Raw genomic sequence first — 15,347 nt, 5'->3', positions numbered from 1 at the left:
TTGGTCTTGAGACCCCTTTATGCTCTTAAAAATTACCAAGGATCCCCAAATGCTTTCGTTTATGAGGATTATATCTATCACGTTAACACATTTAAAACTGAATTAGAATTGTTTTACATTCTAATTATGAGTTTTATGGGAAAATGATTATTTGTTAATTCCTTTAAAAATAATAAACCCAATTATGCTTAGTGAAATAAGTCAGAGAAAGACAAATACAGTGTATTATCACTTATATGTGGAATCTAAAAACTAAAACAAACAAATGAATATAGCAAAACAGAAACAAGCTGACAGATACAGAGAACAAACTAGTGGTTACCAGTGGGGAGAGGGAAGAGAGGAGGGGCAAGATAGGGTAGGGGATTAAGAGGTACAGACTACTATGATAAAATACATAAGCTGCAAGGATATATTGTACAGCACAGGGAATATAGCCAATATCTTTTTTTTTAATGATGGGGGTTTTTTGTTATTATTAATTTTTGGCTGTGTTGGGTCTTCGCTGCTGCGTGCGGCCTTTCTCTAGTTGCGGCGAGCGGAAGCTACTCTTCCTTGCAGTGTGCAGGCTTCTCATTGTGGTGGCTTATCTTGTTGCAGAGCACGGGCTGTAGGTGCACGGGCTTCAGTAGTTGTGGCTCATGGGCTCTAGAGTGCAGACTCAGTAGTTGTGGCGCACGGGCTTAGTTGCTCCGCGGCATGTGGGATCTTCTCGGACCAGGGCTCGAACCCATGTCCCCTGTGTTGGCAGGCGGATTCTTAACCACTGTGCCACCAGGGAAGCCCACCAATATCTTATAATAACTTTAAATGGAGTATAATCTATAGAAATATTGAATCACTGTGTTGTACACCTGAAACTAATACATTATAAATCAATTGTACTTCAATAAATAAATTAAATAATAATAAATAGTAAACCCATTACATGTTACATAAATAACATACTTCTATGAAAAACAGCTGAATTTTTAAAAATTAAAAAAATGATGAGTGACATTGTTTTGCATTTTTATAAATCTGTGTCTGACTTAGAAGATAGCTAGATTCTGTTTTTTGGTGTTTTTTTTTTTTTGAATTCTTATATATGGTTAGAGAATTGGCCTCAAACAGATATATAGTTGCAAAGGGAAGGAGTGTTTTTAGTAGGTTTTTCAGTTAATTGTGGATATTCTTCTCTGGTACTGTGTCAAAACTCAGCAAGTAATAGTTCCTCAAAAGTTAATTTGCTATGTGGGATCTGAAATCATATTAAAGAAATTTTTGTATTTGGTTACATAACAATCCATTGGTCTATCTTGCATGTTAAATGGATTCTGTTACCCATGATGCTTTTGTAACATCATGCATTGACCTTTGGGAAATTATTGGTTCACTGAGTTCTACAGAGCTTTCAAATGTTGACTCATGTTATTATAAAATAGTTTTAAATCATTCATTAATATCAACAACTTAATCAGAAAAGTCTTTAAGTGCTGGGAAGCTGTCAAATTCACAGTGGCAGATACACATTTTGCAAAATTCTAGTTTTCACTTGAAAGCTCAAATGATAAACTTGGCGATAGGTACTATCAGTTGTTTTCCTTCAAGTGACAGGCTTCTTTCATTTTTAAGAAAATATTTCTCTGATACTCAAGAGAGTATTATGGTTAATACTCAAACTATTAACCATAGTTTGTCGTTCTTTTAATTAAGATGTCATTCCATGAAATAAGCACCTCATTTAGCTCATAACAATGACAACAATTGCACAGGTGTTTTTCCTCAGGAAAACCACTGACCTTTGTACAACAGAAGTGCTTTAGGCATGCTTCCCATTTTGTCAGACCGGACATTGAAAGGATGTATACTCAAGAGTTTATTGTTAGTAAAATTAATAATCTTTATGTTTCACTCAGAACATTCTTATGAGACCCTGGGCGTTGTTTCAGGGATGTGGCAGGAAAGCGTAGAGTTTGGTGCTGCTGCCTTTATTTGTGCTACGTCCCCAGCAGTTTTACTCGCTGTTGCTTTTGCACCATCAGTGTTGCTATCCACACAATTAAAAAGGCAAACGACATCTTAGAATTATTATGCAAATACAGTAGGCCTTGCAAACTGCCTGAGGGGTCTTGGAGACCCCAGGGGTCTGTGGATCACATTTTTATAGCTACTGGCATAGATAGCATAATGGTTACCCTTTATTAAGCCCATGGTATATGCCAGACATGGTTATGTGCATTAATTATTTTAATCCCCAGATGTACAGACACATGGAGAGCCTACCACATTCTAGAAAATGTGTTGAGCTTCCCTGGTGGCATAGTGGTTGAGAGTCCGCCTGCCAATGCAGGGGACACGGGTTCGAGCCCTGGTCCGAGAAGATCCCACATGCTGCGGAGCAAATAGGCCTGTGTGCCACAACTACTGAGCCTGCACTCTAGAGCCCGCGAGCCACAACTACTGAAGCCCGCTCGCCTAGAGCCCGTGCTCCGCAACAAGAGAAGCCACCGCAGTGAGAAGCCCGTGCACCGTAATGAAGAGCAGCCCCCGCTCACCGCAACTAGAGAAAACCCATGCGCAGCAACAAAGACCCAATGAAGCCAAAAATAAATAAATTTACTTTATAAAATAGAAAAGAAAAGAAAATTTATTCTTTTTAACCTTTCTACCCTGGTTACACTTCTCTGATGCTGGCTCGTGGGAGCTAATTAAAATCTGAGGAATTGTCAACAGCATTGCTGCCAGGGGTATAACGCTCCATTTTCTCAGTCCCAGCAGTGTTTAGGCCTTTAGAAATTCATGATTCAGTCTACGTTTGCTTGGTGGGTGCTAGGTCTTCAGCATACGTCAGGCCACAAAGTATGCTTCTCAGAGTTCTTAAGAATGTTTCCTCCCACCCCCCAATTTGTTTTCTTCTCATAGTTATTCTTTCTCTCACTTTCTGGACCTTGGTCTCACCATTTGAACCCCTGTCCAACAAGAATGGCCTTAAATGTCATGCCTTTGGCTGAACTACATCTGCCCATCAATACACAATGATGAGTTGCTCTTTCTGTCAGGATCTTGGGGTCACACTTTTTTAACTGAGCGTTAGCTTGGTCACACACAGATAATTGTTTATCCTGTTGTCTCATCCGTGCCTTGAAGGCTGGCCTGGATGAAGAACCTGCGGGGTGTTTCCTGCTCCACCCTTTTGGGTTAAAGAGCTGTTTCCCAGAAACGGACTCACAGACATAGAGAACAGACGTGTGGTTGTCAGGGAGGGTTGGGGGGGAGGGTGTGATGGATTGGGGGTTTGGGATTAGCAGATACAAACTATTACATAGAGAATGGATAACAGCAAGATCCTACTGTATAGCACAGGGAACTATACTCAGTGTCCTGTGATAAACCATAATGGAAAATAAAACTTTAAAAAAAGACTGTGTATACATATATATGTGTGTGTGTGTATACATGTATATATATATATGTATAACTGAATCACTTTGCTGTATAGCAGAAATTAACACAACATTGTAAATCAACTATATTAAAATAAAATAAAATCTTGCCCTTTCCAAAAAATAAAAAAATAGCTTTTTCCTTTCCCATTTGCCCTCTCATGAGATGCTTTGCTGGCAATGTTTCGTTCTCTGGGCTACAAATGTTGATTTGGATTGATAAGTCAGTGGTGGCTAAGAGCAAGCCCAAATCCTGAATTAATCTGAAAGCCAGGCTAAGGGAAAGCTAATATTTGCTTGGTTTCATTATGACTCTGTAAAATTCCCGGTTGGAATGACCCTTGAGCTGATTAACAACTCTGTTGGTTGCTTTTCAAGTGTGGCGGGGACTGTGGTGATGTGTGTTATCTCTGCAAAGTATGTGGTTGTAAGTATTGAGAACTGTAATTCTTTCAGGCCAAATTCAGGCTTAAGAGGGAACTGTACATACAGGACTAGGACTAGATAAAATTACGTTGCATCCAAGAGTGTCTATGGTTCTGTCCTGCTTTTATTCCTTAGTGTGACTATTAGGTAGGAGAAACAGGAACTTTTGCATTCGGCTACTGAGGAAACAAGTTCCTGAGAGGAGCCCAGGCTTAGACCACAAACAACTTTTCTCTCTCAGAGAGTACAGATACTATCTAACCTAACAGATATTAGTCAGTAATCCCTGCCTAGTGAGATCTCTTAGGAACATCTTTTAACTGTGCTTCTCTCTGCCTTGGGTATCCTTTTTTAAGTTTTTCAGCTTACGTCTCCTATCTGAACCTAAAACACCCACAGGGTTGATTGACACAGCGGTAAATTAAACTAATCCATTACATCTAGATCTCTTCTGCAGCTTTGGTAATGAAGTTCTATTTTTATATCCTTATGATGAGCCATTACTGTATGTAGAGCAGATATCTGCCATATTTAGTGATATGGAGTAGAAAACTAGACTGTTCAAGATGGGGCACAGGCTACCGAGAGCACCCATCTGAGTTTATTCCCAGTCATTTCACTGATAGACTATGTGACCTTCATCATCCCCTGAGCTCTGCCTTTATCACTGGGTCTGAATTAACGATCTTGGTGCCATCCATACCTTGCAGGAGTGTGACAGGCAGAGCTGGACTTGGATGAAGTTATAAGAGCAGCATTTCTAACTTCCGTTAGGGCGTCTTCTGGAAATGTGTATGACGTGGAGAGGGGTGAGCAGTGCCTTCCCAGACATTCTGGCAGGGCCCCCTATCACTCTGTCCTCCTGCACAGATCTACCTCTCTCTTTTGGTCATCTTCCCCCACCAGTGCCCATCAGCACTTCTCAGGGGCTATTCAGTTCAACCTCTGAAGGTCCCAGTGCTGGTTTGAGTCCCACTTCAGCCGTCTTTCCTTTACTTGTGCAGCCAGTGGTGTTTCTGTGCAACCAGCGTGAGCCCTGATAAATTTTGAATTCAGAGTCATACTGGTTTCTCTCTTGATGCCTGTGAAATTAGTCCCTGACATAATGTCAGCTGACTCCTGCCAAAGATCCAGGACAGGGCTTCCCTGGTGGCGCAGTGGTTGAGAGTCCACCTGCCAATGCAGGGTACACGGGTTCGTACCCCGGTCCGGGAAGATCCCACGTGCCGCAGAGCGGCTGGGCCCGTGAGCCATGGCTGCTGAGCCTGCATGTCCGGAGCCTGTGCTCCGCGACAGGAGAGGCCACAACAGTGAGAGGCCCACGTACCTAAAAAAAAAAAAAAAAAGATCCAGGACAACACAACCAGATGTCCAGTGTTGCAAAGTCTTTGGACCTAAAAGAGTGTTGTCAGTCTACTTCTCTGCATCCCCTAATGTACTTTTATGTTTGTGTCAACTCAAATATATTTTAGAGTTCTTGAGTCAATGGCATGGCTTACTCAGTTCGTGGTACGTGGTATCTTTAGAACACTTGGAGAATAGCAGTTATGGTAGAGAAATCCCAGCACTTAATAGTGCTTTTACTCTAAAGAAGCAGTGACCAATGTCTTCTTAATGTTTTCATCCATCCAGAATCACTCACTCCCCACTCTATCCCGTGGGGCTTGCATCCATGTTAGTGCGTATTACATTGTATTATAAAATAAAGATAAAATGTAACTTTTAAGTCAAAATGAAAATGTAAAGAACCAGCTTGTGAGCACCCTGAAGGCAAGAAGGCGTCTTATTTCGTCTTCTACATCCAGCATCATTCAAAGGTCATTTAATGTCATTTAATCCAAATAGAATATTTAGGTTTCTCAATTCAAAGTGGAGATACTCTTTTCTTATAGTACGGCTCACGGTCCTGCCTTTTGGTCATATGTTCTACTTCTCTACCTGCCATACCCCACCCTTAAAAAAAGAATTTTTTAACCCTGCCCAGCTGATGATGTGTGTTATCACTGAATGACGTGGCGGAAGTATGCAGCTCTCCTGAGCCTTGACAGCCTCAGTACTGGTCCTTCCTCTTGTCCTTCTAGCGACGCTGAAGGAGCTCATCTCACAGACCATGATCTGCTGGGCCCAGGAGGACCAGATCCAGGATGCAGAGCTGGTTCGGATGATGTTCAACCTCCTGCGGAGGCAGTACGACAGCATCGGGGAGCTGCTGCAGGCGCTGCGGAAGACCTACACCATCAGCCAGGCCTCCGTGAGCGACACCATCAGCCTGCTGGCTGCCCTGGGCCAGATTCGCTGCCTGCTTAGTGTCCGGATGGGCAAGGAGGAGGAGCTGCTCATGATCAACGGGCTGGGGTAGGTCATTCCCATAAGGGCAGGTTCTCCAAGAAGCTTCCGGTGGGAGGGCTTCCCTGGTGGCGCAGTGGTTGAGAGTCAGCCTGCCGATGCGGGCAACGCGGGTTCGTGCCCCGGTCCGGGAAGATCCCACATGCCGCGGAGCGGCTGGGCCCGTGAGCCATGGCCGCTGAGCCTGCGCGTCCAGAGCCTGTGCTCCGCAACAGGAGAGACCACAACAGTGAGAGGCCCGCATACCGAAAAAAAAAAAAGAAACTTCCGGTGGGAAAACTGGTTCAACTTGCTACATGGCAGTTCTGGAAGCAAATCACATAAAACCTACGTGTGCCCCCATCCTGACTTCACCCCTCATGGGATTATGTGCTCGTTAAATCAGTCACCTTCGATAACCTGAGAGACCAGACAGTGGGCTACTGGGGATGAAGGGGCATGGCCAGAAGAAGTGGGGAGGAATCTTGGAGAAAAGCAGATATTTAGTTTGAATCTGATAAAAGTAGCCCCAGGGAGGCAATGAAAAAATCCAGAGGAAGGGGCAGTGTGTTCAACTCCACAAGAGAGAAACGTTTTGAGCCCTTGAGTTTTTGACTGGAGATCTTCTGAGACTTCCCTCTGAAAAATTACAGCCCAATTCCTCCCTTTTTTCAGGACTGATGTGGAGTCATTTTCTTCAGTTCTTTGAGACCTTTTCCCAATGACAGTAGCTCGTGGTTCTTCCTTGGAAGCCACGTCACCAGAAAGATTGCATTTTATTTATTTATTTTTATTTTCATCATTTAAAAAATTTTTTTATTTTATACAATTTTTAAAGGTTACTTTTCATTTACAGTCATTACAAAATATTGGCTAAATTCCCCGTGTTGTACAATACATCCTTGAGCCTGTCTCACACCCAACAGTTTGTACCTCCCACTGCCCCACCTCTATGTTTCCCCTCCCCGCCTCCCCACTAGCAACCACTAATTTGGTTTCTATATCTGTGGGTCTGCTTCTTTTTTGTTGTATTCACTAGTTTGTTATATTTTTTAGATTCTACATATAAGTGATATCATACAGTATTTGTCTTTCTTTGATTTATTTCACTTAGCGTAATGCCCCCCAAGTTCATCCACGTTCCTGAAAGTAGCAAATATTCATTCTTTTTTATGGCTGAGTAGTGTTCCATTGTATATATGTACCACAAGCAAGATCACATTTTAGACATCAAAAAGATTTCCTTTAATTAGGTAGCATAGTTCCCTTTTGCAGGTGAGAAAACTGAAGCCCCACAAGGTTCACTGACCAGCCCACAGTTTTACTTGATTAAAATCAAGCACTAGAGCTACAACCTTCCTGCCGCTGGCTGTTCCATCCTACCACCCACGAGCCTGCAGAGTAAAGGAGCATCACTGAGCCCCAGAGCAGGGACTCTGAGGACACCTGCTGGGAGTCGGGGGAAGATGCATGCATTTTTTAAACTCATTTCCAAAGAGGAATCTTATAATAGAGATGAAGAGACTTCTATGGAAAGAGAAAAAAGCCACAGAATTAGCCTCTCCCCCAGCCCTTGCAGTAGACACAGCTGCGCTAAAAACTGATTGTGTCTCCTCTTAACAGCTGCAACCCTTGGGGGAATGGGTATGGGCAGAGAGTAACCACCTGCGAGGGATTCCACAGCCCCGTCACAGGCTGCTTCTGTGTTTTGATTTGCCTGCAGCTTTATTATGTGAATTTATGTTGAATGACTTAAAAATATAATTCCTTTTATGTTTCATTGTTGATCATTTCATTGATTTTTTAGCACTGCTGTCCAAAAATGTCATTGGTACCTAATACACAATTGCCTTAAGGAAAGGGTACGGCCCTACCATTTGCGTAACTGAGGTACATAGAGGCATAGATATAAGGACAAGAGAACGGAAAATTGAAGACCCTTAGCACACAGAGGAAGAGAAATCCAGTGATTTGAGCTGTCTCAAAACTATTACAAGCAAAAAAAGCAAGGGACAACTGTTTAATGTCATTAGAAGGAAATATTTCAAAGAAAGAGAGCACTTAGTAGAAATAAAGGAGCACAAAATATTCCTTTCAGCTAAAGAAAGGCCCTCCATGTATATTCTCACCAACCTAGTGCCTTCTTAGCATCTTTCCAGCACGTCACATGTACATTACTTCACCCCGAGTATGTTTGTGCATTTGTGTGTTCTCGCCCCTGAATTGTCGTAGCGTTGAAATCAGCAAGGGCTGACCTCTCTCTCTGATTACCCTAGAGACATAATGAACAACAAAGTGTTTTACCAGCACCCCAACCTCATGCGAGTCCTTGGCATGCACGAGACAGTCATGGAGGTGATGGTGAACGTGCTGGGTGCAGAGAAATCTCAGGTAATGCTCCGAGGAGAATTTAACCAGAACTTGACCCCTGGGCAGGGACACATGAGGGGACCTCTTCACAGCCACATGGCTGGTGCCAACTGCCTAGTGACTCTTCCCAAGGAGGGGGCGGGGATGAGCACACAGCCAGGAAGGAGCCCTGAGATGGGGTCCAGCCAGTGTAGGAGTTCTTCTCGCTCATTCCACTGGGCTGCTTAGTCTCCTTCCCATCCTCTGCAGCCCTGCTCCTTCGGAGATGGAATGCCTCTGGCCCCACTTAGGAGCCTGCTATGTTTGGTGCTGTGTCAGGAGAAGGCTGTTCTAAAGGAGAACACGATTTTAATAACGATCCTGGCAGTGTTCCCACCAGAGTACGCGTGTTTCCTCTCTGAGCCAAGTTCCTGACGATGCTGGAATTCCTGGCCAGCTCCCCCATAAGGAGCCTGCTGTCAGAGGGAGCTCCTAGTTGCCAAGGGGCAGGGAGTGCCGATTGGGCCCACCTGGGCCTGTATCCCAATTTGTCTGGGTCCTCTTCAGAGCTAGAGAGCTTCTGAAGGTAGACAATGGGGTGTGTTTTCAAATATCGGAAATTCCGAAGTGCCTGATCCTAGGAAGCAGCCCCACCAGCATTGACAGGCGAGCGCTGTGAGGTAGGAAGAGGAGCCAGGCTTACTTTCCTCCTCACTTCCTTCCCTCCGGTCTCTTTTGAAAGTGGACTCTCTCCAGGAGATCCCTGAGCAAATGTCTGGACGCCTCAGCAGGCAGGCAGACTGGAGCTTCCAGAGCCTCCGTGATTCTAAAGGCAGAAATTAAGGGCTTTCTAGGGTCCTGAGCCAACACTGATACCATTTACTGAGCATGACTGATCGGACGGAAGATGTGGCCAAGCCCTGGAGATGCTAATTACTTTGTTAAGCAGAGAAGCCAAGCACTGTAGATGGTAATAGAAGTTGGCATCTCAGTGCTAAATTGTAAGAATCATATTACGAGTACTATAGGAGCCCATAGGAGAGTAGTTATCAAGGACAGAAGTAGGGGGAAGGCTCACAGTCTGAGACGGTGATGCTCTGGGGACTGCTACAACTGTAGGAGCCAATCTTTACCCAGAAGACTCAGGTTTGATCATAGTTTTGGGTCTTGTTTGTTGTGACCACCCATCTGCCTTTCTGTCTGCTCCCTTCCTAGTTAGAATAGTCTGATGTAGGGTTGTACAGTTTCTCATGACATGTAAGGATGACTGGGTTTCTGGTTTGACATCTATTTTCTTTGAAAGAAAAGATACTTCAGGAATTATAATTAGCTCTCAGTATTTTTAGAAGCCTCTTTTAGGTGTGTATTCTCTGTCCCTCCTATGAATCAGTCTTGGAACCATCTGGAAGTAAGGAGAAAATTCATTTTCCAAACTGTTGGCAGCTTGCAAGACTTCACCCTAAGACTCTTTGAAGTCAGCCTTTTCAGAAAGGCCTCGTGATAGATTCTTCTCCCTGACACTTTCTACTTCTCCCTACAGATTGCCTTTCCAAAGATGGTTGCTAGCTGTTGCCGCTTCCTGTGCTATTTCTGTCGAATTAGCCGACAAAATCAGAAGGCCATGTTTGAGCATCTCAGTTACCTGCTGGAGAATAGCAGTGTTGGCCTAGGTAGGTCACATCATAACGTCTGCTGTTGGCTCAGAGGTTACCCTCCCCCTGCTGACCACTCAGGCAATAAAGGGAAAGAAGTCACATGCATGCTATGGTATTTTTAAATGTAAGAAGGAACCCTGCCTGATCTAAAAACAGGTGAGATGATAATAATACCATGTCTCCGCTCTCCAACCTAAGTAGAGAGGTTGCTGCCGACCAGCGCTGGTGACAGATTTGCGTCAGCATAGCCACAGTTTGACTCTTCTCTCTGGAGACCAGTGGCTCATGGTGTATGAAATGGTGCCTGAGACTGTGAGTGTAGTCTGGAGATAGAGCGCCTCCCAGCCCATTCAACTGACCAGGGAGCAGTGCTCACGAGACCAAGGTCATGGATCCAGTCCCCTCTTGGGCTGCACGCCTGTCCCATCAGCCAACCAGCCAGTGCGTTCGTAGCTGCAAGGCAGACGGGCCAGGAGCAACTATGGGCAAAGAGTGTAAATCTATCACCACTGCTAGAAAACCCACGCGTGCACATGCCTCACTCACTGTTGTGGACGTAAACCAGATGAATGTGTGGAAGACTCACATACACACATGACGTGCACGTGAAATCTGACATCTCAGTTTTCCTGTTTATCAAAGGCAACCATACACGGACCAACCTTTTTATAAAATGCCACCTGAAGTTTTTCTCAGTTCTAGCCTAAGAACCAAACAAAGGAAACGAAAGACAACGTTGGTGACCTGATTTAACTGTAAGAGCTAATTCTGTTTGAGGCTTTTTTTAACTCTAGGTGGTGACCCCAGAAATGGCCAAGTTATGTGAGCTTAGTTGATCAAGTGGCATCTGAGACTTTTGAATGATCACCAAATGGGGGCCCAAGAACCTCCATGTTAGAAAAGCACTTGAAAATACGTGGTCCCAGCTGATCCTATGAACTGATTTTCTAACTGAAGCTATATTCACAATCAGTAATGAGTGTGGGGAGGAAAGATAGCAAATAGAGCTGTTCTTAAATTGGGTGGGCAGCCCCCCTCGGGGGACAGCGATGTGATCCAGGTTTTGTGTTTGCTGCCCTCTCCTGGCCATTACTGTGCACTGCAACCTCAGCTCAGCGCTAGATGGCCTCTTTCTCTCTTTCTTTCTCCTTCTCTCCTCCTTCCTCAGCCTCCCCGTCCATGAGAGGATCCACCCCGCTGGACGTGGCTGCTTCCTCTGTGATGGACAACAATGAGTTAGCGCTGGGCTTAGAGGAACCAGACCTCGAGAAGGTAACTGGCCCTGGGGAGGCACTGTGCTTGCTCCCCACTGCCTACAGCACAGCCAGGCCAAGGAGAAGCAGACGGAAGTCTGGGTCTCTGTCAGAACCTCTTTAGCGTGTGACAAAAATATGGGGGGGGGGGGCTTCCCTGGTGGCGCAGTGGTTGAGGGTCCACCTGCGGATGCGGGGGACACGGGTTCGTGCCCCGGTCCGGGAAGATCCCACATGCCGCAGAGCGGCTGGGCCCGTGAGCCATGGCGGCTGAGCCTGCGCGTCCGGAGCCTGTGCTCCGCAACGGGAGAGGCCACAACAGTGAGAGGCCTGCGTACCGCAAAAAAAAAAAAAAAAAAAAAAATATATATATATATATATATACATATATATATACACACACACATGGATGTGAGTCACTGGCAGCTGTGTGATAATTAGGACCAAGCATCTCCTGTGGTCTGGGCTCGCCAGCTCCACAGACATGGACATGTGGACATGTGTGTTCTTTTTGTGTGAAGGCCCAGCCTCACTGGTCTGCATGGGCCCACCAGAGACCTGTGGTTCCTAATAAAGTTCTGTGTCATCGAATTTACATGTTTATACACTAAAGAAAGTGACATGACAGAAAACGGTATAATTACTCTAAAGATAAAGAGGGCCCACACATGTCCTCTCCGTGGACAGAGGAGACGAAACTGAGCTACCCCACGTCGTCGGGACTGTGAAGTGCACTCCTGGTGGGGGTCAGGCCACCTCGCCTCCATCATTTGTCCTGTCTTGGGACTGTTTCCTTGACTAGACAGCTGACGAGATTGCCAGTGAACTTCCCGAGTACGGAGAGGAGCAATCTAGTAGGGGGACAAGGAGAAGGTCGTCCACCGCGTGGTGGGTTTGGGAGCACCTAGGAGTGGGCCCCTGACCCTGACAAGGGGATCAGAAAAGGCCCTCAGCAAAGAGATGACCCCCAGCGTGGGCAGAAGCTACTCGGTCACATCGCGGGGAAGCGCGTGCCAGGAATGTTTGAAGTTCAGAGAGGAGAGCGTGGCATGCTTGAACTTCGGAAAGCTGGGTGTGACCAGAGCGCAGAGTGCGAGCAGAAAGGAACGGGCCTTGTGCTGCCATCGCTGCTAATAACAGAAGTCCACTCTCCTCTGGAATCACTGTGTGACATACCCCACTCGGGATTAACTCACATGACCCTCAGGACAAGCCTTTTTATTGTTGCCCTAGTTATAGGAGAGGAAACTGAGGCACAGAGAGATTAGGGAGCATTCTCAGTGTCGTGGGGTTTGTAAGTGTCAGAGCCAGGGGTCAAAAGCACTGGGCTCCAGAGGCCGTGCTCTTACCTATTACATTATGGGACCTCCCTGTAGAGCCTGGAGCCACGGAAGCCACTGGAGGGCTTCAAGCAGAGGAGCAACACAACACCGTTCATATGTTAGAAAACACTTTCTGGTTTCAATAAGAAGAACTGACTGGAACAGAAACAAGACAACCCCCCTGCCCGCATACACGCAGGGACTCAGCAGCTCTGCACCCAGCAGCATGATACGTGATAGCTGCTCCGTAAATGCCCTGGGTACTCCTGGCCTCTGCCTCTGTGGGACAGACTTCAGTCAGGCTCAGCTCCTCACACATTTAGACAGCAATAAATATCACGGGTTTTATCTGGGTGCTGTGATGATAACTGACACCTGTATTTAAAAGCAGTTAACGGTTCTCTTTTGACAAGACAGTGCCACAAGCCTCAGTGCCCAGCATCCCAGCGTCAGCCTCGTTCACCTGTTCAGTTGATACTGCTCGACAGGGACCACAAGCCTCCCTCAGAAGATGCAAGATATGTTGAGTGGAGGCCAGGAGGCAGGGAGAGGGGAGAAAGGGGACCCAGGGAAATCTGTAGAGGAGGATGATGGGGTTGCTGCCTCCTTTTCCGGTGGTTCTCGTGGCTCAGCAAAGTGCGCAGGCTTTACTCAGACCAGTGTCAGGAAACGCCCCAAGTGTGGTCCCTGGGGGAGAAGGCGAAGGACCAGTGAATGCTGCCATTCCGTTCCACCCTTCTATGTATCCCAGCAGGAATCAGGCCTGAGACGGAACAGCAACCACACACACACACACACAGACACACACACACACGAGCACTTATTTTTGTGGCCAGTGAAATGCCCTGCACCTGTAACCCTGAAAACTCTGCCTAATTCCTGCTTTTATTAATGCTTTTCCGGACTTTATTTATTTACTTATTTATGGCTGCATCGGGGCTTCGTTGCTGTGCGCGGGCTTTCTCTAGTTGCGGCGAGCGGAGGCTACTCTTCGTTGCGGTGCGCGGGCTTCTCATTGTGGTGGCTTCTCTTGTGGAGCACAGGCTCTAGGCACGTGGGCTCAGTAGTTGTGGCTCACACACTCTAGAGCGCAGGCTCAGTAGTTGTGGCGCATGGGCTTCGTTGCTCCACGGCATGTGGGATCTTCCCGGACCAGGGCTCAAACCCATGTCCCCTGCATTGGCAGACGGATTCTTAACCACTGCGCCACCAGGGAAGCCCTTTTCCAGACATTTTTAAGACCAAACAAAATCTAAACTCCAAGCATAATAATATTCTCGCTCCTTTAAGTAGGAAAAAGTGTGATGATAGTTTCTTACTGAGTTTTGACTTAGATCCATCAGTCTTTCAAAATGACTTAGAGTATGTGCTGTCAGCAAATACATGAGTCATTTGCCAAATGTTTATTGAGCCCCTACTCTGTGCTAGGCCCTGGGGACTAAAAATTGAAAACACCATCCTGACTTGGAAGATTAACAGCACGATGGACTCCCCTCTTCTCCCCGCGTACATAGAATATCAGAGGCTAAATTAGAATGACAACTGCATTTCAAGCACAGGAGGTCTATTTGCTAAGCTTTTAGCCTGGTACCTTCTGAAAAGTAGGGAGATTCGAAAATATTCTACCAGATCGCAGAGCTGAGATCTTCTGCTAAGTGTCTGGTAACCTGGAAGTGAAGAGAACACACTACCCATCCTAGTCCTTAAGTGGCCATGACCTCTTTGCTAGCCGTCCCACGTTGAACGTCTCAACTCCTGACTTGGGACAGCTGTTGTTGAGCCAGAACTTACCTAGGGACCCCTGATTAGTTGAAGGCCCACCCAGTCAACCAGTGACTGAACATTTTGGTCTTGAAATAGCATGGCCAAATGAACATGGCCAGCCTGCATCCACTGTTGCCTCCCCAGAGACACCCTACTTAGGCCTACTTTTAAATGGCAGATCCCTCTTGCCAGAACTGGAAAATCCATGGAACTATAGCACGTGGAGTGTTCCTACATAGCAGTGATCATCAGTCTCGTCAACTGCTTGGAAACAAAAATGAATGAAAGGGGGCTTCCCTGGTGGCGCGGTGGTTGAGAGTCCGCCTGCCGATGCAGGGGACATGGGTTCGTGCCCCGGTCTGGGAAGATCCCACATGCCACAGAGTGGCTGGGCCCATGAGCCATGGCCACTGAGCCTGTACGTCCGGAGCCTATGCTCCGCAACAGGAGAGGCCACAACGGTGAGAGGCCCGCGTACCGCAAAAAAAAAAAAAAAAAAAGAATAAAAGGTTCCAATTTCAAATCTACTAAATTATTTACCTGGAAAGTCCTGGGCTCTCTCTAGCTTCTAGGTAAATGAAAGCCCTTCAGTTCACAGAATTTTGCCTGCCGTATAGCTATGTAAAAAACTCACATAAAAAAAAAAAAAAAGCTGGGCACTTACTTTTGTATTGTTCTTGGCAGGTGGTGACCTACTTGGCAGGCTGTGGCCTACAGAGCTGCCCCATGCTTCTGGCCAAAGGATACCCTGATGTCGGCTGGAACCCCATTGAAGGGGAGCGCTACCTGTCCTTCCTGAGGTTTGCCGTCTTCGTGAACAGTGAGTCT

The 15,347-nt window shown here is 46.1% G+C and overlaps 1 protein-coding gene across 1 annotated transcript in view; it reads left to right on the top strand.

The window, feature by feature from the left end:
- The window catches only part of RYR3 (ryanodine receptor 3), a 361,766-nt gene that overhangs the window by 212,692 nt on the left and 133,727 nt on the right, over positions 1 to 15,347 (top strand). Inside the window, exons 39-43 of the mRNA XM_060002247.1 lie at positions 5,933 to 6,206; positions 8,453 to 8,567; positions 10,066 to 10,195; positions 11,349 to 11,452; positions 15,204 to 15,339. Coding sequence (XP_059858230.1) covers positions 5,933 to 6,206; positions 8,453 to 8,567; positions 10,066 to 10,195; positions 11,349 to 11,452; positions 15,204 to 15,339 — 759 coding nt within the window. The remainder of the gene's footprint in view (positions 1 to 5,932; positions 6,207 to 8,452; positions 8,568 to 10,065; positions 10,196 to 11,348; positions 11,453 to 15,203; positions 15,340 to 15,347) is intronic.

This window comes from Delphinus delphis, chromosome 2, assembly GCF_949987515.2.
Source record: "Delphinus delphis chromosome 2, mDelDel1.2, whole genome shotgun sequence".
NCBI lineage: Eukaryota > Metazoa > Chordata > Mammalia > Artiodactyla > Delphinidae > Delphinus > Delphinus delphis.
The sequence above is the reverse complement of the archived record's forward strand: the minus strand, read 5'-3'. Positions and strand labels throughout refer to the sequence as shown.